Consider the following 24262-nt stretch of genomic DNA (forward strand, 5'->3'; position numbering starts at 1 on the left):
AATTAATACTCTACGACTCAATCTAAAAAAAATCTCCAGCTTCTTTTTAAAATTTTAACACAAAACGAATCAAAGTAAGATACATAATAAAAGACCAATGGATAACAATATATAAAAAATAAAAATCCCAAAGATAAAAAATTAATTTTTGAAAAAAACTAAAACAAATAGCTAGTTTTATTCTCAATTTTCCATTAAGAATGATAGAATTTTTTTTCTATAATTGAATTAAAAAGGAAAAGGAATGAAAGAATCAGAAAAGTATTTGAACACTAAAATCTAGTTGTAAAATTTGAATAAATTAATAGTTTAATAACTAATAAATACTTCCTCCGTTCTTTCATAATTACGGTGGAAATTTCAGCACAAAGTTTAATAAATGGATGTTTAATATCATGTTAAGTACATAGATAAAAAAAAGTAAAAGAGATAAAAAAACGTAGAGGAAAAGTAAAAAGTAGATAAATTACCAATATCATTGTTTGATAAACCCAACTCATAAAATAACTATTTAGAGCTTGCTGCCAAGCTTAACTCATTGGATTGTAATGCACCTAGAAAGAATTGCACAAGTACCAGTGCTACTAAATCCAGCTATATATGATTTGGAATATATAAAAGATACTCATTTTTTTTTGTTTCTTGTTTAGTCTCTACAATATAAAAAATTAACTTTTTTTATATTTGACGACAAATTCGCAAGCATATCAATAGTAAGTTATTACTCTCAGACTAATACTAGTATAGCATTTCCTACGCAAAACAAAAAATCATATTTATAGATGATATGAATTTTAATGAGAAATTAATAAAATAAGAGAAAAAAAGAAAAAATCTGTAAAGTAAGAGAGATATAGAAAAAAGTAAATAAAATATATAAGAGAATAGAAAAAGTAGGTAAGATATAAAAGACAAATATTCTTCTTACAAATAAAATTATTTTTTAATGAACGGATGAACTACAACCACATTTGATTAACGATATGATTGTAATTAATTTTCCTTCACCATCACCAATTTAAATATTTAAATAAGAACGACATACATAAAAGGTTTGTTCAGATAAGAACGTACTGTATTTATGCATGTGAAAAGATTGATGTTTAAAGTCCAGCTAGTTAGTACGAAAATTAAAGAATGGAAAAACAAAAGATGAACGTGGAGAGGAAGTGACAATACTGTATATAAATAGCAATTTGTCGCATCTAAAAAAAGGTAAAGAAGAAAGAAGATGATAAATACAATTAATATAAGCCCAAGATCCTTTTATTTCCCATCGCTCTTATCCATATATCCTAGTCTCATTGTGCTTGTATTACAATTCATACTATTTATATTAATCTAGCTATATGCTAGATGATACTCCCTCCCTCTGTTCCATTAATAAGTATTTAGAGCATCTCCAACTATTACACTAAACTCAAACCTATAAGGAATATTCCACACCCACTAACTTTTTGTACTTTTCAATCATACCTATATATTTTTATCTAAATTACACACTAATCCCATGGCACTTTGTCAATATCTTAAATTAAATTAAATAATATAATATAAGATTTATTAATTAATATAACTAAATATGAAATCTATTATTCATTAAATAATAAATTACAAAATTTAGAAAATTTAAATACAATAAAAATACTAATATTACAACGTACACATAAAATAACTAAATTTCAAATTAAAATTCATTTAATAATAAATTACAAAATTTATGTATTTGGCTTATGTTTCTCTATTTTATAATTTCTATATTATGCACTGTTTTAATTACTAAAGTTTAACTATTGTTTATTATATTTGATAGCATATTTTATTTGAATATATTAATGTACGTATAGTATTTAATTAATTAGTAAAATAATTGTTTCCATACATTTTATATGTACCGTTAGTTATTAACATTAATATGGGCCAGCCCACTATTTAATAACTAAATTAAATATTAATAAGATTAGATTAGGTTAATTCAAGAATCATCTTCTCCACGCCGCTTTCTGCTTTCTTCTCTGTAATTTTTTTTTCTTTCTATATTTTGATTTCTCTTCCATCACTTCTTTTATTTTGATAAATATGAACTGATTTGGACTTGAATGCAATAACTCAAATTATGAAAAGTGTTTTTGGTATACTTTTAGTGTAAAATTAAAGATAAGTTTTTTTTCTTCAAAAACCTATAATGAGATTGGTTTTGTATTACTGTTGGAGATAATATTCTACTTTATTTTAGGTTTTGCAGTACTATTGGAGATGGTCGGGCATCTTAAAATGTTACAACAGTTACCCATTAATAAGTACTAACATCTTAAAATGTTACAATAAAATTTTTAAAAATTTATTATGGCTATAAAGGAAAGAGGCGTAATTGTAAGATTACTTTGGACAGCTTTTTATATTCAAAATATAATACTGTGGTAATAAATCTGAGACATTGGTAATTGGACAAAGAAAATAATTCTATGTCAAAGGAACTTTGTTTAGTACTACTAATAAATATCCTACTACTTCTTTACTTATTAAAATATTTAATATATTCAATTTTCTTTTTAATTTATCTCATTCAATTTATTAATTTTCTTTGAAAAAAATTAACTTTTTAAATAAAGTGAACTACATAAATGGTACATGATCTTTCGCATTCGCACATAAATGGTACCTGATCTTTATTTTATATCATTTTTGGTACCTATAAATCACATTTTTGGTACCTGATACAATTTTCACCCCAAAATGTCATTTAAACAAATACATTTTCCCATTTGTGTCATAGAGAATATTTTAGACATACACAAAATTAGTACCAAAAGTGATATTATATTATCTTCTCTCATTCTCCTCACTCTTTATACTATTATTATTTTGATGTTATAAATTAATAATTAATTTCTTTTTAATATCATTCAAATATACTTAATTAAAATTAGAGTTATAATTATATTTAATTATTATTATAATAATATTATTGTAATAATACTAAAAATTAGTATTGATTAATAAATAATTATAGTATAATTATTTAAATTAGGAATCATATAATATTATATAATAATAACTATTATTATTATTAAATTATATTAAATTAATAACTAATCAATATAGTCTTAATAAAAATTTAAAATTGTGAATTGTATTTATAATGATATAAACAATTGAATATTTTTAGTTAGATGTTTTAACCCTAAAATGAGTATAAAATAATTTAATTAAAAATATTCAATTGATTTAATTAGTTTAAATAATTAATTTAATTAGATGTTTTGTTCTTGATTAATATTGTGAATACAATTAGATGTATATTAAATACTAAAAAGAAATAAGAAAAGGAAGAGAAAAAGAAAAAAAAGGATACATAAACTAATGAGAAAAAAGAAAGCAGAATGGAAGATAAAATACTGAAAAGAAAATGAAGAAAAAAGAAAGAAGAATAAACTAAAGAAGAAAAAAAGAAATATGAAAGGAACGAAAAAAGAAATCATATATTTGGTACTATTTAATTGAAATTTTTAAAAATATTCTCTATAGTAAAAAAATTATATATTTAGTAGTTAGGATTATTTTTGTTATAGGGTACTAAAAATGATATAAAATAAAAATCTGTTATTATTTAGGTGCGAAAGTGAAAGTGGTAATGTATCTAGTTCACTCTTTTAAATATATGGTGTACATGGAGATGAGAGCAAAGAACATAGAGGGGAATTACTGAAGGTCGCAGCAGTGAAATTCAAATCTTAGACGGACACCATTTTGTCGTCTAGTTCTTTTGTGTGCAGTGAACAGATGTGGTGTTTCTCTTTTGTCGTGAGTGAGGAAGACGCGGCGATCATCTTCATCCTCCCTTCGCCACGTAACCCTGACACGTGTACTCATGCATGGCGCGTCTAACCTTCGAAGCATATCTCCGCTCTAAACTCACTCTCTCTATATATATATATAACTCACACCAACAGTAACACACTCACACTTAAAACACACAAAATGAGTTATAAAGCGATGTGTTTAGCGTTGCTGCTTGCCTCGGCCGCAGTGGCCTTGGCATCCCAGGATCCGGAGCTGCAGCAGTGCAAGCACCAGTGCCACGCCGACGACAAGCAGGTTCGGCAATGCGAAGACCGCTGCGAGGAATACCACCGCCATGACAACGACAGGAGCCCCATCCAGAAGCTGCGCGAGTGTAACAAGGACTGCGAGCGCCGCCACCAGGAGCAGCAACAGGAGCGGCAGCGTGAGGACTGCCAGAGGCGCTGCCAGGAGAGATACGAGAAGGAGACACAGAGCTACGAAGGGAGAGGAAGGCACGGCAGAGACAGTCACCAGCAGAAGCAGACCAACAACCCCTACGTGTTCGAGGATCGCCATTTCTTCACCGGAATGCAGACGCAGCACGGCCGCCTCCGCATTCTCCAGCAGTTCACCGAGAGGTCCGATCTGCTCCGCGGGATCGAGAACTACCGCATCGCTGTCCTTGAAGCGCAGCCGCAGACGTTCATCGTGCCTTCGCACTTGGATGCCGAGATCCTTGTGTTTGTTGCCAGAGGTGATTATAATAGTTTTATACTACTAATTTCATGATTTGAATGTTGCTAATTTTGTGTGGTTATGAGCAGGAAGGGGCGCAGTAAACATGGTGCGCGAAGAGAGGAGAGAGGGTTTCAACATTAAAGAGGGAGATATATTCAGAATCCACGCCGGAACGACGGCGTATTTGGTCAACAGGGACAACAATGAGAGACTTGTCCTAGTCAAACTTATCCAGCCTGTTAATACTCCCGGCCAGTTTCAGGTATCAACTACTTCCAAATTCATTATTTTGATTCATAATTGTATTTTGATGAATATGTTTGGTTTTTATTCGTAGGAATTTTACGGAGCTGGAGGGCAAAATCCGGAGTCTTACTTCAAGGCCTTCAGCGATGAAATTCTTGAAGCTGCTTTCAATGTGGATGGAGAGAGAGTGAAGAGGCTATTCGGGCAACAGAGGCAAGGAGCGATCATCAAGGCGTCGTCGGAGCAGATCCGGTCGATGAGCCAGCACCAAGAAGGCGGGATCTGGCCGTTCGGCGGGGAGTCAAAGGGCACTCACAACATCTACGACAAACGCCCCATCTACAACAACAATTACGGGCAGTACTACGAAGTCGACTCCTCCCAATTCCGTCAGCTACGCGACCTGGACATCGCCATTTCATTCTCCAACATCTCCCAGGGTGCCATGACTGCTCCCTTCTACAACTCCAAAGCCAACAAGATCGCCGTCGTGGTGGAGGGCGAAGGCTACTTCGAAATGGCATGCCCCCACCTCTCCCAGTCTCGGTCTCAGTCGCAGTCGCAGAGGCAGAGCCGCCGTGGCGAGGAGGAGGAGGAGGAGGAGGAGGAGTACTCTTACAGGCCTCGTGGTGAAACCACCACCAGCTACAAGACGGTCCGGTCCCGGTTGAGGACTGGAACCGTGGTCGTCGTGCCGGCGGGTCATCCTTTCGTGGCTGTTGCTTCCAACAACCAGAATCTACAGATAGTCTCCTTCAAAGTGAATGCTGACAACAACGAACAATTCACTCTAGCAGGAAAGAGGAATGTGATGAACCAGCTGGAGAGGGAGGCGAAGGAGCTGGCGTTCGGGGTGCCGGCGAGAGAGGTGGAGGAGGTGTTCCGTAGCCAGGAGGAGGAGTTCTTCTTCGAGGGACCGGGCCGGAGAGCCGACGCATAAAGGCCGCTAGAGGCTGCCGAAATTTTGAGCTTGGAAGTTGGATGGGTGGTGTGTAAATTGTAGTGTGGGACACAACCAACTCTGTATATGTAAGATCCACATGAATAAAAACTATGAGCTTCGGCATCTCTGTTCTTTATTTATATGTTACTCCTATCCCACATCACTAGAATAATTTCTAGTACTCCTTTTGGGTTATAAAGGTAATGGTTAATTTGCACATTATTCGAATAATTTGTTTTGATTTAAGAAAGGACGGTTGACGCTTTGAGTTAACTTCAAAATTAACTTTAGAAATTGAAGAATAAACTTCTACAGAAAATGAGGTTACAAGTTTTTAAATCTTGATAATTTAGGAATTAAAAAATATTACTTATATTTTCTAATTTTTAATTATATAAAAATATACTAGTACTTACTATAATTGACTTGATCATGGCGGGGCTTCATCATATCGGTATTTACCGTATACGTTTATGTTCTCCTTGGGATAGGGCATCATCTATCCTGGTCGGTGCTAGACTCATTTGGGGTGGCAGTTCGGTTTGCAAGATTGTATCTGAGATTAAATTTGTGGTTTGAGGGTGTTCGGTTTGCAAGATTGTATCCGAGATTAAATTTGTAGTATGTTCGATTCATGATATTCAATTCCACAACTCAATTGTAAATGGATAATCATGGGATAATTTGTCATAGTTAATCTCTTATAACTAAAATAATTTTAAAACTTAATTCTAGATTATATCAAATTAATCGAAGCTAATCTTCTATAAATAAAATAATTTCAAAACTTAATTCTAGATTATATCAAATTAATCGAGAATGATTGAAATGTGATTAATGATTTTTCAAAAATTTATGATGATATTGTTTCAAGGAAATTAAAATGTGCAAATTTCAATATTTATGGATCAATTTTGAATTTCACTCTAAATTATAAGCCGATGAGTTAGGTTAGACAATAAAATAGCAAAATTATAAAATAAAAAAAATGAATTGGTTAGTACTCTTTTGGAAACGACTTAAGTAATAATAAAGCCGAAAAAATTCAAAATAAAATATTTATAATTGAAATGACTTAAGAAGAAAGTAATATTTAATGTTAAATTGAACTTATAAAAACCGGCAACCATTTCAGTGTGTTGAAAAGAACCGGGCCGGCCTAAAATTCTATTGGATGAGTATAGGGAGAGTAATAGTATTTATTGTTTATTCAAAATATTTCGTAAAGCTTAATTTGAACCCAAGGTCTGCAATATCAGCAATATGACAAATTAAAGATGTAACAACCACGTCATATACTCATATATACACATCAATTTATATCCAAATCCAATATACACCAATATAGTGGACCGTCCGACTCCAATTGCAGTAAATAGTGTCTTCTGCGTTAAGAACATGTCCCATTTCATTTAATGTAGAGTTTTTGTATCTTTTACTCGTTCTGCCCACAATTAATAAATTCTAATATTTTTTGTTTATAAATATAATTATATTTTATATTTAGAAAACTATTAATAATGTGGGTTTTATTCTCTATTAATAATATTTTAGTATTTATTTTATATTTTTCTCTTTATTAACTTGACATTAAAATACTAATATATCCACTACAATGATTATTGGTGGTAGACGGATGAAGTATTAGTACTTTTACTATCTTATTTTTAATTATTTTATAAATTGAGTACATAAAATGAAATAATCTACTAGGAGTATAATATTGCTAATTATAGTATTTTTTTATCTAAATATTAATAATATAATATTTTCAATAGGCAATTGTGGTAGTAGTATATACTAATAATTAGGTATTGCCAATTTTATTGTATCATTTCAAATAAATTAATAAAATAATAAATTGATTTTTGCTTTTTATGTAATAATATCAGTAACTATATCTAAAGTGATAAAATAAAATTATATACATCTATGAAGTACACAATGTCAATATGGACTAATTACTAGATTGTTTATGAATGGTACTTAATAAAGTACGTAATTGATGATATTATCGTAATCCAGAACCGTGAATTTAGAAATTTAATTTAAAAATTAATACTAACAATCAAATAGAATTGAAGCAATAAATGAAATCTAAGTGCGTGTAGTAAATGATACTCCTATATTACAGAAATTATTTGGTGAATGTAAAAAATACTTTAATTTGTTGAATGCTAATGAGATGTGCCTATATATTTTTGCAGCACCTCCTCTTCAACTTGTATCCCTCACTTGTCTGTTTTTTCACTTGTTGTACTAAACCTTCAATTCAGCTCATGGCTTCTCAACAATCCGGTTCGTCGTGGGGGAATAACACCGAAATTGCTGGTTTTTTGAAGCAGTGTATCTTCTGCGAAAAGAAGATCGACAGCAATTCCGACATCTTTATGGCCAGGTATGAATTCAATCTCTGCTTCAAATTTTTTTTTTTTATTATAATCGATCCAATTTGTTTTTTGTTTTGTTAGTCACTTGTTTTTGTTTTACATTAAGTTTCCTGACTGATTTTAGTAAATTAAATGCGGTTTGATTTCCTAGTTTTTCTTCGCATTATTTGTTTGCTATTCAGCTTTTGTGATTATTATGAATATCTTTTTCACGGTTCAAATTTCATTGACTGTATTCCTGGGTGGTTATGAATTATGATATCCTAAATAATGAATGGTTTATTGACTAAATTTCTGATTGGCAATGATAATTATGTATGTTTTCCATTTTGTATGAAACCCTATTAATTAGTAAGTTTTATCTGCAGTGTTTTGCTTTTGATGTTGTTGTGCATGTTCCCTGCTAATTTGAATAGTAACGGAAACTTAATGAATATGCCAAATTAACGAGTGAATATATGTTTGAAATAAATGGTTTTGTTTGCAAATGTTTATGATTGGAAAGTATTATTTAATTAGTGGTAATTAAGGGTTGAACGAGAATTTATGCAGTGACTTGCGTGCATTCTGCTCACCTGAATGCCGCGATAAACAGCTTGCTGTGGATGAAGCTGCAGAGAGAAAGTCATCAAAATCCAGACAGTGAAGAGGGTTGAAGCTTGTTGTGTTGTGTTGTGTTGTGTGTGGAAGGAAGTAGCTACATATCTACTCTCCGCTCTTAGTTTTAGCTGATTTGGAGTTAAATGTGAGCTTGTTTGCTATTGTGTTTGTTGTGTGGCTACATACTTTTTTATTGGCTTTTAGTAAAATTTTAAGACTTTCATTAAGCAAGGTTATGCATCGGTTATCTAATTTTCAAATATATATATATATATATATATATATATATATATATATATAGTCATGATCTATGGCAAACACCCCTTAACCAAATAACTAGAGAACAAATAATAGCCACAAGATAAAAAAATCAATGGCTAATAGTAATTTTCGAATTTGATGATATATTAGCTCCCTCAATCACAAATTTACTCCATAATAACAAGTCAGGGGTATTATTGTCATTACACCATCGAATTAAATCCAAAATTGTGTTAGTCATTCAGAAATTCGCGCCGATTCAGTTCGTCTCTCTCGTTCTCCTCTGTTCAATCCGAATCGCCAACTCAACCGCATTCAAGCCGTCGCCGTCGCCGATTAAACCGAATTCAACTCGTCAGCATCATCTACTTTGTCAAACAAATGGATACAAATCAAAAGGATTTTTCGAAAAGTAAGTTTCCTACTGATTAACAATCATTTCTAGGTTTTATTTTAGATCTGATTTAGATTAGTATTCTTTGTAGCTTTCGAACGAACAAAGAAAAAAACAACCGGAAGTTCCGTTTCACTTCACTCAGGCTCGAACCGTGAGTCATTCCTACTATTTATTAATTTTAATATACAATATCTTCGTTTGCTGTGAATATGAAAACCGTAGTTTCTGTGTTTAGATTTATAGTTGTTTCACTGATGTTAAGTGATTATGAAAACCGTAGTTTCTGTAGTAAGATTTATAGTTGTTTCACTGATGTTTAGTGATTATGAAAACCATATGGCCTTTGTATTACGTTTACATGGTTAGATTTATAGTTGTTCTGCAAAAAAGAGTGAAGTGTTTCCTGAACAAGAGTGAAGTGTTTTCTGAACAAGAGTGATGTGTTTTGTGAACAAGAGTGAACTGAAATCAGAATAATAGTGATGTGTTTTCTGAACAAGAATGAAGTGTTTTCTGAACAAGAGTGAACTGAAATCAGAATAAGAGTGAAGTGTTTTTGTGAACAAGAGTGAAGTGTTTTCTGAATAAGAGTGAAGTGTTTTTGTGAACAAGAATGAAGTGTTTTTGTAACAAGAGTGATGTGTTTTCTGAACAATAGTGAAGTTTTTCCTGAACAAGAGTGTAGTCTTTTCTGAACAAGAGTGATGCCTTTTGTAAACAAGAATGATGCGTTTTCTGAACAATAGTGAAGTGTTTTGTGAACAAGAGTGAAGTGTTTTATGAACAAAAGTGAAGTGAAATCTGAATAAGAGTGATGTGTTTTGTGAACAAGTGTGATGTGTCTGATTTTTTGCTATATTGATTTTTTTCCTCATATCCATGAAGTTGCTGCAGCCGAAAAAAGGTCTAAGATGCGTGAAGATAGACTGCAACAAAGTGCTGCACGTACAACTGAAATAAGCACAATAAATCAACAGGATGTTCTTCGAACAACAACTTCTGCCGAAATAAGGTCAAAAAAGAAAAATGATATGCAGAAACCAGAGAGTGAGTTATGTAATTATTTATGTATTGGGCATAGTTATTAATGTATAATTTTGAGCTATATTAAGTGTGTATTCACGAATTTGATCAAAAATCTTGTATGTATTTAGCCTCAAAGCGTGGGAGGTCACAATGCATCGACAAACCAGAAATGCCTGCCAGAAAGAAACAGGCTAAAGCAAAGAGTGACAAAGCTATTACTTGTAAAATCAGAAGACCTAAATTGGTCATTAAGATAGGGGTGAAAGTTTTGGTTGATGCCATTGAGAAAATGAACTCCAAACAAAAAGCTGCTCTGGAAGATATGGGTTTCGGACAGCTTGTGCATTTGAAGATACGATGTATTCCTGCTGACATGGCATTTTCACTACTTGAAAATTTTAATCATGACAACTGCTCCAGAATAAAACTTGTTGATGATCAACCATTACACATCACTGAGGAGGATGTGTATGCTACGTTGGGACTGCCAAGAGGAGAGTTGATGATTAAAAGAGAAAAGAAGCATGAAATGAATGATGTGATGAAGACCATTGTCAATGCTAAGAAGAACAAAGCAATAACCCCAGCTGATTTGCAAGAGCAGCTTGATAGTAATCCATTCACTGGACCAATCACTTTCCTCTTGGTGAGTTTTCTATTTTAACCACTCCTTTATAGTGAAGTAAAAACATGCTTAGAGTAAAGTAAAATCATATTTAGAGTGATGTTTTTCACGGTTAAGTAGTAAATGCATGGTTAGAGTGATGTGTTTTTTATACATGAGTGAAATCAGAATAAGAGTGATGTGTTTTGCGAGTGAAGTAAAATGTGAATAAGAGTGAAGTGTTTTGTGAACAAGAGTGATGTGTTTTGTGAACAAGAGTGAAGTAAAATGAGAATAAGAGTGAAGTGTTTTGTGAACAAGAGTGAAGTAAAATGAGAATAAGAGTGAAGTGGTTTGTAAACAAGAGTGAAGTAAAATGTGAATAAGAGTGAAGTGTTTTGTGAACAGAGTGAAGTAAAATCAGAACAAGAGTGAAGTGTTTTGTGAACAAGAGTGAAGTAAAATGAGAATAAGAGTGAAGTGTTTTGTGAACAAGAGTGAAGTAAAATCAGAACAAGAGTGAAGTGTTTTGTGAACAAGAGTGAAGTAAAATGAGAATAAGAGTGAAGTGTTTTGTAAACAAGAGTGAAGTAAAATCAGAATAAGAGTGAAGTCCTTGTAATGCATTTTATTATTGATCTGTTTTTGCAGGCATGCTATGTAGATAGGGTTGTCTACAGAACAAGACTGGTGGTTAGAAGATTCTCAACTGTCCGTAACTGGACAGAATTCATTCTTAATGAGAGAGGACAGATGGAATTTGATAATGGAGGCACCATTGGAAGAGGAAGCATAGAAAGTATCATTGATCCTGTCTCCATTGAATCTTTATATGCCAACAAGGATTCAATAACTGTCACTACCTCTGTCCCTTCAACTGATGAAGCAACTTTACGTGTTGAAGCCCCCCCTTCAACTGATGATGCCCCCCTTCAACTGATCAAGTTCCTTCGTCTGATGAAATTAAAAGTTCAATTAGGGAGGCTGCAGATGCAATTAGTAAAATGATGAGGTATATAAAGGTTGCTCCAGCAAATACCAATGACATCAATTGCTTCAAAGTTGCAGCTATAAATGCACTAATGATGGTTGGTGTGGAGGTTGATCAAGGGGACCAAGCTGTGTCTAAGCCAATTGAAAACATGACACAAGCTATGGAAGAGGATCAAGAAGATGATCCAGAATGGATTCAGCTTGTGGAAAAACTGATGGAAATCCATGATGAAAAATGCAAATTAGTGAATGAAGGCACAACAATTTTCCCTGATATTAACTTGGGAAAGAAACCAGTAAGTTCAAGATTTGGAACAGAAACCATGGATATTTTAAACAATTTGATTGTGGTCTGTTGTACTTTAACACTTGACATTTGATTCAGAGTGAACTAAAAACAATTTGTATTATGTTCTGTACTAATGCATAATATTTATTTACTTTTTTGACTTTTTATTCTTATGTTATATCGCATTTCTTTATTTGCAGGAGACAAATGAATTTTATGAAGATGTAGCTAAAGCAACATCACAAAACACACAGATGAAGGTATAAAAAAGTGCTTCGAGTGATGTGTTCCATTGTTAAGTGAGGTTTCTGTGTTGCATGTGTATAGTGATGTGTTTGTTAACAAGAGTGAAGTGAATTCAGAATAAGAGTGATGTGTTTTGTGAACAAGAGTGAAGTGTTTTCTGAATAAGAGTGATGTGATTTGTTAACAAGAGTGAAGTGAAATAAGAATAATATTGATTTGTTTTGTGAACAAGAGTGAAGTAAAATCGAAGTAAGAATGATGTGTGTTATGAACAAGAGTGAAGTGATTTCTGAACAAGAGTGATGTGTTTTGTGAACAAGAGTGAAGTGTTTTGTGAACAAGAGTGAAGTGAAATCTCAATAAGAGTGATGTGTTTTGTAAACAAGTGTGAAGTAAAAATCGTGTTGATAGTGATGTGTTTTCATTTCTTATTATGAAAATAGGACGACATTGTGGATGCCCAAATTGCATCTGCAATAGAAGCATGCATGGAGATATATGCTGATGATGATTGTGTTCAATCAGAGTTAAATGTATCTGGCAAAAATCCTTCAACCGAAATAATAGTTTACAATCCAGACATTGTAAGTGTTAAACAATGATATATCTCATCCATTCACCAACACTTTTAACAAACATCAAGTGAACTATATGTCTTATATAGTGATGTTTTCATATCATTCTTGCCCTGACAGGAAACTGCTAGGATTGAACAAATGGAGATACGTTCAAAAGCTGAGAAGAAAATATCAGCTGCATTGAAATCTCCATTCCATGAAAGAGTGGTTAAGGCTAAAACCAAGTTTACCTTGAAAGAGTCCCAAGTCTTTTTGTGGATTATGACAACAAATGAATTAAATGAGTAAGATTTATATTATAGTTCTGATTTAGAAAAAAAATATACAAAAGATGTGCTAACACACACACATGTTTGAACAGGGACACCATAGTGTATGATGATGATGTCATAATGGTAACAAAAAGAGAATTTTGTTCACTGTTGCCACATACGCTAATAGAAGTGGGTGTGATAAGTGCATGGGCTTCTTATTTAAATAACATGGAAGAATAAAGGTCCCTATCTTCATCGAGGCGCCTCTTTTTCACAACATACCCAACGGTAAGAATAGAATAAATTTTGAACAGTATTGTGATTATGAAAACCGCAGTTTATGTGGTAAGATTTATAGCCGTTTCACTGATTTTAAGTGATTATGAAAACCGTATGGCCTTTGTATTATGTTTACATGGTTAGATTTACGAGTGAAGTGTTTTGTGAACAAGAGTGAAGTAAAATCAAAGTAAGAGTGATGTGTTTTGTGAACAAGAGTGAAGTAAATCCAGAGTAAGAGTGATGTGTTTTGTGAACAAGAGTGAAGTAAATTCAGAGTAAGAGTGATGTGTTTTGTGAACAAGGGTGAAGTAAAACAAAGTGAATGTGTTTGAATCCTTGTCCTTTATGTCATATACTTCAATATCTGTATTGGTAGACACTCCTAGAGTTGCACAAGACAAAGAGAAACATGCATATACTATCTCTTCTTGAATTTCAGTATAAGCACTACCACTATATATCGTCGATGCATGTTTCTCGATTTCCAATCCTGTTCGCAAAATAGGTACTTTTGTTGAATCATAGTATTCAAGCTTTGCACTATTACTTCTTTGAGTCTCCAGAGCATGATTATAGTTCATATAAAATTGCATAAGGTTAGCCAGAGACTTTGAGTACCTTTTGAAGAAGTTATTCTGTGATTTAGATATAGAAGTTGTCTTTATCAACGAACTTATCGGAAAATTACGGAAAAAGGCTGGAACCCAAAATTTTCTGGATGCAAACATTGATGAAAACCAGACATTATTGGTCAGCCCATATCTTTCCATTATAGCATGCCAAGTTTCCTCAAATGCATCAGGTTCTATCAACTCTGACCATACACATGCATTCAGTTCCTTCTTTAATTGTTCACTACCAAGCATGTTCTTTGGCAATTTGTCAGCAACTTTATTCATAACGTGCCACATACACCACCGGTGTCTTGTATTGACAAGGAACTCCTCAACAGCAACTTTCATTCCTAAGTCTTAGTCGGTTACAATGAGTTTGAGAGCCACACCCATACACTTTACAAATTGGTTAAATAACCATGAAAAGGAGTTGGCATTTTCCTTGGACAAAAGGCCAGCAGCAAATGTCACAGGGCGACCATGATTATCCTTGCCCGTAAAAGGAGCAAATATCATACAGTATCTGAAATGAAAAACAATTCACTATAAGCATGCAGAAAACACATCACTCTTTTTCACAAAATACGTCACTCTTGTTCAGACAATACTTCACTCTTTTTCACAAAACACATCACTCTTGTTATGATTTCAGAAAACACATCAATATAAGCATGCAGAAAAATACATCACTCTTTTTCACAAAACACGTCACTCTTGTTCAGACAATACTTCACTCTTTTTCACAAAACACTTCACTCTTGTTATGATTTCAGAAAACACATCAATATAAGCATGCAGAAAAATACATCATTCTTTTTCACAAAACACATTACTCTTGTTAAGAAAACACTTCACTCTTGTTCACAAAACACTTCACTCTTTTTCAGAAACACATCACTCATGTTATGATTTCAGAAAACAATTTAACAAAAGAGTAATTAGTGAGCACATACCTGTTTGTGGAGTATGTCGTATCAAACGAAACAATATCTCCATACAAATGGTAGTTTCTTCTGGCAGTAGGATCACACCAAAACAATCGTGTCATCCTATCCTTTGAGTTGACCTCATACTCATATGTAAATGCACTACACAACTCCTTCTTCCTACGCAACTCATTCAATAACATTTGTGCATCAGCTCCTTCTACATAAGCTCCAAGGTCACGTCTATAGTTGCGCACTTCTAAAACAGTACACCCTACATAATCTAATCCACCAAGCACTTCTTTAAGTAAGCTAAAACTTAAAGTTGGACCAATATTTGCATTAGCACAATCGAGGATGAATTTCTGATGGACTAAATCCAAATTACGGTTCAAATTCATAAAACGCTTATGGCGTTCCTCAACCATCTCGTGATTATGGTCTTCAACGAAACTTTGTATAACATAACCAACACCCATAATATACTTCCAAGACACTTTAGCATTACAATAGCACTTAATAGAAGAAATCTTTCGTTTCACCTCAGATTGTTTACTGTTTCTTTGCTTTGTACCTTCTCGGCTACACACCACGTAAATCCAAGTAGTGACATCTTTTTCCTTTTTCGATCCCTTTTTACAGGTGTCAAATCCAACATATCGAGCATAATTATTGTAGAAGTCCAATGCACGATCAAGGGTCATGAAACTTTGTCCAATTTTTGGTTTCAATTCATCTAGGCATTTTGGTACGCAAACCACTGTAAAAAACACAGCACTCTAATAATGAGATTACTGCACTCTTGTTCAGAAAAAGACTTCACTCTTGTTCACAATACACATCACTCTTATTCTGATTTTACTTCACTCTTGTTTACAAAACACATCACTCTTATTCTCATTTTACTTCACTCTTGTTCACAAAACACTTCACTCTTGTTCACAAAACACTTCACTCTTGTTCACAAAACACATCACTCTTATTCTGATTTTACTTCACTCTTATTTGCAAAACACATCACTCTTATTCTGATTTTACTTCACTCTTGTTCAGAAAACACTTCACTCTTATTCTGATTTTACTTCACTCTTCTTCACGAAACACATCATTTAGTGGTTTACAAAACACAACAGTGAATTAAATAGTAAAAAAGATATTAATGTAAAATAAGTACTTGTTAATTCACTGATGAAGTTTTCTACAATAGTTCATGAACGCTTGAAGTTTACAATCATTTTTTCCACATCCATGTTATTGGTTTTCCCATATTCTTCATAATGCTTTGATGTTACTGACAAGAGTGAAGTGTTTTGTGAACAAGAGTGAAGTGTTTTGTGAACAAGAGTGAAGTAAAATGAGAATAAGAGTGAAGTGGTTTGTGAACAAGAGTGAAGTAAAATCAGAATAAGAGTGATGTGTTTTGTGAACAAGAGTGAAGTTTTTCTGAACAAGAGTGAAGTAAAATCAGAATAAGAGTGATGTGTTTTGTGAACAAGAGTGAAGTAAAATCAGAATAAGAGTGATGTGTTTTGTGAACAAGAGTGAAGTGTTTTCTGAACAAGAGTGAAGTGTTTTGTGAACAAGAGTGAAGTAAAATCAGAATAAGAGTGATGTAAACACATCACTCTTATTCTGAGGGCATCACTCTTGTTCACAAAACACATCACTCATGTTAACAAAACACATCACTCTACTCTTGTTCACAAAACACATCACTCTTATTCTGATTTCACTTCACTCTTATTTGCAAAACAACTGTAAATCTAACCATGTAAACATAATACAAATACCATACGATTTTCATAATCACTTAACATCAGTGAAACAACTATAAATCTAATCACAAAAACTGCGGTTTTCATAATCACAATACACGAAAATATTGTATATTAATAAATAGTAGGAATTGTTATAGAATTGAACAAGAGTGAAGTAATTGTTATAGAATTGAACGAATAATGATTACCTTTAGAAGTCTCAGCTTCCTCGCCCGAAGATGATGAATCGGAATCGAAATAATCTTCGTCCGACCTCATAATTGAATCCATTGATTTGAATCACGATGATTGATTTGAATCGCGATGAACGGATTGAATAACGAATTGAATCGCGTCGAATTGAATTCAATCGCGATTTGAATGAAGTAATAAGATTTGGAACGAAATTTGGAAAAAAATCGGATCGCAAGTTTGGAAGGAAAGAAAAGATCGCAGATTATGGAGTAATTTGATCGCAGATTTGCATGTTTTGATCGCAGATTTAAATTAAGAAAGCAACTTCCAAAATTACCCTCAGCATATTTTCTATAATTAAAATAAATAATATTTGTTCCATTAAGATGTGTGGCTGAGATTTGTTCTCTAGTTATACACTTAAGATTAGTTATGCATTGATCACTACTCTCTATATATATATATATAGATTTAAACTATCTCAATTCATATATTGCTAGCATATAATATGATTATGATACCTCGTCTCTTAAAACTATAATTGAAACGTACCACAAGAATGACCAAACGAAAAAGATTGAGTCGTAGTTTCTTGAATTTGAACTTTATTAATAATACTACTTTTAAAAAGAGGGAACATTTTTTATGATCAGCAAACTTTGTCAAATCATCATTTTATATCCGTGAACTTTGAAAATATTATTAGATGTCCGTCAGCTACAAGTTAATACTATCATATTCTTGTGGAACAGACTAAAAATGAAAGAGTGCATATTCTTATAGGAATGATGAAATATTAAATAATTTGCAATTTTCTAAGTACCTTTGCCACATGTTTTCTTAAATATATTTTCCTTAATCTTTTACTTTTCCTCCATGCTCTATCCCTCTGTTTTAGGGTTGAATAGTGATAAAAGAGATCGATTTCTATGGAGAAGCGATAATTGTTTTCATTGAAGAATATCATACATAAGGTATCGTTATATAAGGCTAGGATAAGCTATACACTACTAGAAAATTAGCCTAAGACTACACTAAATTTGTGGCACTTTTTTTAAACTGTCACTACAGATAGTCACTCAATACACCAACCTTTAGCCACACTTATATCCTAAACTAATATTGCATCTCCAAATAAATGCCATGAAGAGATTCATGTAGTGGCACTTGTGCCAAGTGTCATACCAATAAATAAGAAAAGAAATTAGAGATGGAAAGGGGATAAAAATGCCTCCCTTCTAGAATTTACGGGAGTTCTCTCTCCCTTCTTCACAAAAAGAAAAATTCCCAAATTAAGGAAGAAGAAATCCCTAAATCTCGATCCCTCTCCTTCCTCTCGGTGACAACACAGGGCAGCCGCCCTTGTCGCGCCTCACGGAGGCGCCCTCTCTTCCCGCCGTCTCTCCCTCCGGTCGGCGTATCGCATCTCCCGTGCAGACGCTGTTCGTCCGCTCCAGCGGACCAGCCGTCGCCGCCCCCGTGACTCCCTCTCTGCTCCGATAACCACGCAGCACCGCCGCCGTCGGGCATGCACAGGCGGTGCTCTCGCCGTTGCCGCCTCGGCGTCGCACCGAGGCTGTCTCATTTCTGCCGGAAAAGCCCTGCTTCGAGGACAGTTCTCGGCATCCGCTCGACGTCATACGCTCCAAAGTGGGCTAGGCTTGGAGACTCCGGACAGCTTCCTCCTTAAGCTAAGTCTTCTATTTTATCCTATTTCAGTTAGGCCTCTCGGGGCAGTAGCTATGAAGGGTCTCTAAATTGGGGTTGGGAGTATTTGGGTTCTATAAAAGCATGCTCTTATCCCAAATTCTCTTATCATTTATTATGTTAAAAAAAACAAAACTTGGATAGTCGTTTTTGTCAAGTTGGGGTTCTGGTGCTTACTGTGAAGAAATCATACTGCTTAATTCGGCAACTTTATTTTTTAAGAACCGATTAGTCGCTTTTAGTGTAATTATGAAATTGCTTGAATGGAAGCTCGTTTAGATTGATAGTTGAATGTGTTATCATAGTTCTAACCTTTGTTTGGCAAGTCAAAAATCAAAGCCCTGACCCCGACTGAACAATGGATAACCTTTGCTTGGTGAGCCATCCGGCGTGCTCTGTCAGGCCCCAGGACTCGATGCCATCATAGTTGTCGGTTTTGGCTTGGCTGGCGCCCATCGCCGCTCGTCATAGGCTTACCATTGATGCAGATACGGAAGTTTGGGGTTGTGGATGAAGCAAATGGGATAAAAAGTGGTGAGTGGAGATTTTTCTATGGATGTGATGATTTCTCCTTTATTAACTTGAAATTTTAAACTGAAATGTTGTAGGTCGCGTGGTGTGGGAGATGTACTTGGCCCTTTTAGGCAGGCATGAGAGGCTCACATTCTAAAGAAACAATTTCAAATATGTTGAGTACTTTTGGAATAGATTAGCACTTTATAATTTTTTAGTACTAGTATTGTTTGTGTAGTTTAAGTCAAAGATGACCAACACTTAATATTGTTTAGTTTGTGTGTTCAAACACTTTACATTTTTGTGTAAAATCATTTGATGGTTTGAATATTATTCAAATAGTTGTCATTTTATTTGAGTGAGTAGTTTATTAAATTTGAAGGATTAAAATGAATTTATAAATATTTGAAGGATAAAAATATAAATTACAGAAATATGTAGGTGAAAAAAGTAAATTAAATAAAATGAGGGAAGATTGTAATAATAAATATTTATTGGGGTATATTGTATATTTTTCCAAAAGTTAATGTAGTTTAAGAAAATATATCGTGGCATTTTCTAGTGACATTACACGTCATGTTTCATGGCACTTTTTGATTGCCATAATACAAGACCTATCATTACACGTTACCTATAACTACAGCTACCGATAATGCACTTGCATGAAGTGCCATTACAGGCAAAGTGCTACAACAATAGTTTTCTAGTGGCAATTTTAGGTGTCATTAAAGGCTCATTTTCTAGTAGTGATACAAGGAAGACTAATTAATTTACATTGATTGGTATCTTCTATCGTTGGTAGAGTATAATTCTAGAATATCTCCATGATCTTCGGTAATTTGGAGCTGATCCCTCGTGATCCTCTGAGATCTTCTCGAACACTACCCCTCAAGTTAAGTAACTGGATTTCCGATACTCAACTTGCACAACACTTCTCGAAATGACTTCGAGTTTACTGCCTTGGTCAATATGTCTGCCAACTGGTCCTCGGATTTAACATACGGCATCTCGACTATCTTTGCTTCAATGTTATCCTTGATAAAGTGCCTATCAACCTCCACATGTTTAGTACGATCATGTTGGACCGGATTCTCTGAAATACTTATGGTCGCCTTATTATATCAGAACAACTTGCATGTTTGAGACGAAAACATCTCTAACTCCTTCATAAGCTTCCGTAGCCACAACAGTTCGGTCAGTCAACTCTTAATACCTCGAAACTCAGCTTCTGCGCTGGACAGTGCAACTACTTTCTGTTTCTTGCTTCTCCATGTTACAAGGTTTCCTCCTACGAAAGTAAGGTAACCCGCGGTGGACTTCCTATCATTTGGGTTTCCGGCCCAGTCAGCATCAGTAAATCCATGTATCTGCAAGTGTCCATGTTTTTCAAATAGAAGCCCATGTTCGGTAGTCCCTTTCAAGTAACGAACAATTCGGAGGACTGCCTCCCAGTGCTCTTCTTGGGGTGCGTGCATAAACTGGCTCACCACCCCCATAGCATAGGCAATGTCTGGTCTTGTATGCGATAGGTAAATCAACCTTCCAACCAATCGTTGATACTTTCCTCTGTCAGTCTGCGTGGCTCCTTCCTTCATCTGCAGTCCATGATTTTGGATCATCGGAGTGTCAGCTGGCTTGCAATCTATCATCCCAACTTCGGCTAGCAGATCCAACACATATTTCTTCTGATTAATAAAAATTCCCTTCTTCGACCTGAGAACTTCTATTCCCAAGAAGTACTTTAACGGTCCCAAATCTTTCATCTCGAACTCGCTAAACAAATTCTTCCTCAGTTCAGCCATCTCGTCTGTGTCAACTCCGGTAAGGATCATGTCATCTACATATACGATTAAGCATGTAATTTTATCTTCCCTCTTCTTGATAAACAGTGTGTGGTCGGAGTTGCTCTGCTTATATCCACACTTTTTCAACACTTCTGTGAACCTTCCAAACCAAGCCCTTGGGGACTGTTTCAACCCATATAACGTCCTCTGCAGCTTACACACTTCTCCTGCTTGAAACTCAACGGTGAATCCTGGTGGGGGTTCCATAAATATTGGCTTTGGCAGTTCTCCATGTAGGAAGGCATTCATCACATCGAACTGATGAAGTTGCCAATCCCTGTTGGCAGCAATCGAGAACAATACTCTTACAGTGTTAATTTTCACCACAGGTGAAAAAGTTTCAGCATAGTCGACGCCGTATGTCTGAGTGTACCCTTTTGCCACAAGTCTGGCTTTATACCTTTCTATTGTGCCATCTGGTCTTCTTTTGATTGTGAACACCCAACGGCACCCAACAGTTCTCCCTTCTTCTGGTAGCTTGTCATTGGTCCAGGTATTATTCCTCATCAGTGCCTTCATTTCAGTGAGCATAGCCTCCCTCCAGTGCTTATGCTTCATTGCTTCTTCGGCCGACTGTGGAATGTCTTATTCTTCGTATAGGGCAGCCTTAAATGCCCTTGCCATTTTTGCCAGATTCCCTTGTATTAAGTTCGCCACTCCATACCGGCTTTTCATCCCAATCTTTTTGGGTGAATATCTCTTTGGTGGAACTCCTCTTGTGCTTCGGGGAGGAAGAATATATCTCCTAGTGTCACTGTCAACTGTATTATTTTCCTCTGACGATTCTGCACTTATTGGGTCAGTAACAACCGTATGGCTATTTGGTTCAATAGTTACCTCGGATATCGGTGAAGGAGGATCAAGGGGTGGATGAGATGACTCACTGTCCGAAGGCAAGACATGCTTGGCGGTAGTGACAACTGGTTCTGGTGGATCCTCAATCGAAGAGTTTGGAAATGGCACCACCCAACTTAGATAGTCCACTGAACTATCTGGATCACTCTCCCCCTGACTACTAAGGTGGGTGTGATAGAAGAACTCGGTTTCCAGGAAGTTACAGTTCATGGTGGTGGTGATTTTCTTGGTATGAGGGTCAAAACATCGGTATCTCTTTTGGTTCACCCCGTACCCTACAAAGACACACTTGGTAGCACAGGGAGACAGTTTGGTTCTTTCGTGTTTGGCGATATGAATGTAGACAGTGCAGCCAAACACTTTGGGTTGAAGGTTAAGATGTTGAGGAATTTTGGACAAAGAGGATAGAATATCGAGAGAGGTCTTTTTGTTTAGGATTTTAGTGGGTAACGGTTCATCAGGTAGACAGAGGTGGCTATGGCTTCAGGCAATTTCTAGGATTGTCCTATTTCTAGGATTGTCCTATTTTTCCGTTCAGCTACCCCATTCTGTTCTGGTGTATAAGCACAAGAAGTTTGGTGAATCATTCCATGGTTTTGGAAAAAATGGGTCATGGGGCTATTAATGAATTCCCTCCCGTTATCAGATCGAAGGATTTTGATCGAAGCATGAAATTGGGTTTGAACCATTTTGACAAACAAAACAAACTTATCCATAACTTCAGACCTATGTTTCATAAAATAAATCCAAGTCATTCGTGTGCAGTCATCAACAAATATAACAAAGTATCGAAAACCATTTCCCCCGGCAAAAGGTGTGGGACCCCACACATCAGAGTGAACTAACGAAAAAATAGACTGCATACGAGTATTCGAAAGTTTAAACGATTGTCGGTGGCTTTTTGCCAAAACACAAGTCTCACAAAAGAAATCAGAAGGAATAGAAAGGTTCGGAAAAAGGAGTTTAAAGTAACCAGGGGAAGGATGTCCTAATCTTCGGTGCCATAGCCAAATTTCTTGTCTCGTGGATCCGTGAGCCAGCATCGCACTACCATGTTGAGCTATCTCGTCCACGTAGTAAAGTCCACGGTGCTCAGTGCTACGCCCAAGTATCCTCTTCTTCCGAATATCTTGTAAAATGCTGAAGGTAGGATTCATTAGGAGAGTGCAATTCAATTCTTTCGTTACATGACTGATTGACATCAAACGCTGAGATAAGGTCGGAACATATAAACAATTTTGGAGACGGAGTGTGGGAGAAATTTCTATAGTCCCCGACCCTTCAACTGTAATTAATTTCCCACTGGCGGTCTTAATGTAGGTTTTAGTGATTTTACTCATGCTAATAAAATCATCTATATTTGGGGTCATAGTATCAGTGGTCCCACAGTAAAAAATCCACCCTTTCGGTATATTTGTTCCCTTATGTACATGAAGTGCAGTGGGTAATTGTTCTAATGCATCAAAATGGTTTTTTTGTCACATAATCACATACATTGGGGGTTTTTTTGAGTTTTTAGGAAGACAGGGGTCATAATATGATTTCAAGGAATCTGGGGGTCTGCCATGCAAAAAACGGGGTCTAATTTCTGATTTTCGAAAGTTCATGGGGGGGAATGTCTAGTTTTCAGCAATTTAGAGGGGAACCATTTAATTTGACAGAATATCTAGAGTATAATTCTAGAATATCTCCATGATCTTCGGTAATTTGGAGCTGATCCCTCGTGATCCTCTGAGATCTTCTCCAACAAATAGTCATATATAAAAGGGTGGTATTTTCCGTTAGTTATTCATAATCTCCTTTTGATTCGACAAATTGTTATTTGTAATCACATTTTGTCTCGACCCACATTTTAACGTATCATTTGACTTTGTAAAGAAAAAGTGATAAATAAGTTAGGAGAATATGAACCCACATTTATATATTGATTTTATAATAGAATATGAGAATGTTGATTTAGTTGAATGATGGGGTTCACTCACCTAATTAAAATGAGAAAAAGTAGATGAAATTATAAATCGCGAACACCTCAAAATGGCAAAATGAGACATTTTCACGAATGGAGAAATTAGGAATGAAAAACGGGAAGTTTCCTATTTGGAAATCAGATATGCAGTAATTTACTTGAAATTTATGGTCCAATTTGTAAGAGTATTCCCAACCCACACTTCCAGCCATATCATCATTATTCATTCTCCTCAACTTTTGCGCCCGACTA

General features: G+C 34.8%; 1 protein-coding gene across 1 annotated transcript; it reads left to right on the forward strand.

Moving 5' to 3' along the window:
* The first annotated feature begins 3982 nt into the window (after positions 1-3982).
* Positions 3983-5772, forward strand: LOC121800277 (vicilin Cor a 11.0101-like). Its single transcript, XM_042199852.1, has 3 exons — positions 3983-4540; positions 4611-4786; positions 4862-5772. Exons 1-3 carry the CDS (start codon positions 3997-3999, stop codon positions 5708-5710), a joined length of 1569 nt encoding a protein of 522 aa, XP_042055786.1. The 5' UTR covers positions 3983-3996; the 3' UTR covers positions 5711-5772.
* Positions 5773-24262: the final 18490 nt, after the last annotated feature.

The sequence above is a fragment of the Salvia splendens genome, chromosome 4 (genome assembly GCF_004379255.2).
Source record: "Salvia splendens isolate huo1 chromosome 4, SspV2, whole genome shotgun sequence".
Taxonomy (NCBI): domain Eukaryota; kingdom Viridiplantae; phylum Streptophyta; class Magnoliopsida; order Lamiales; family Lamiaceae; genus Salvia; species Salvia splendens.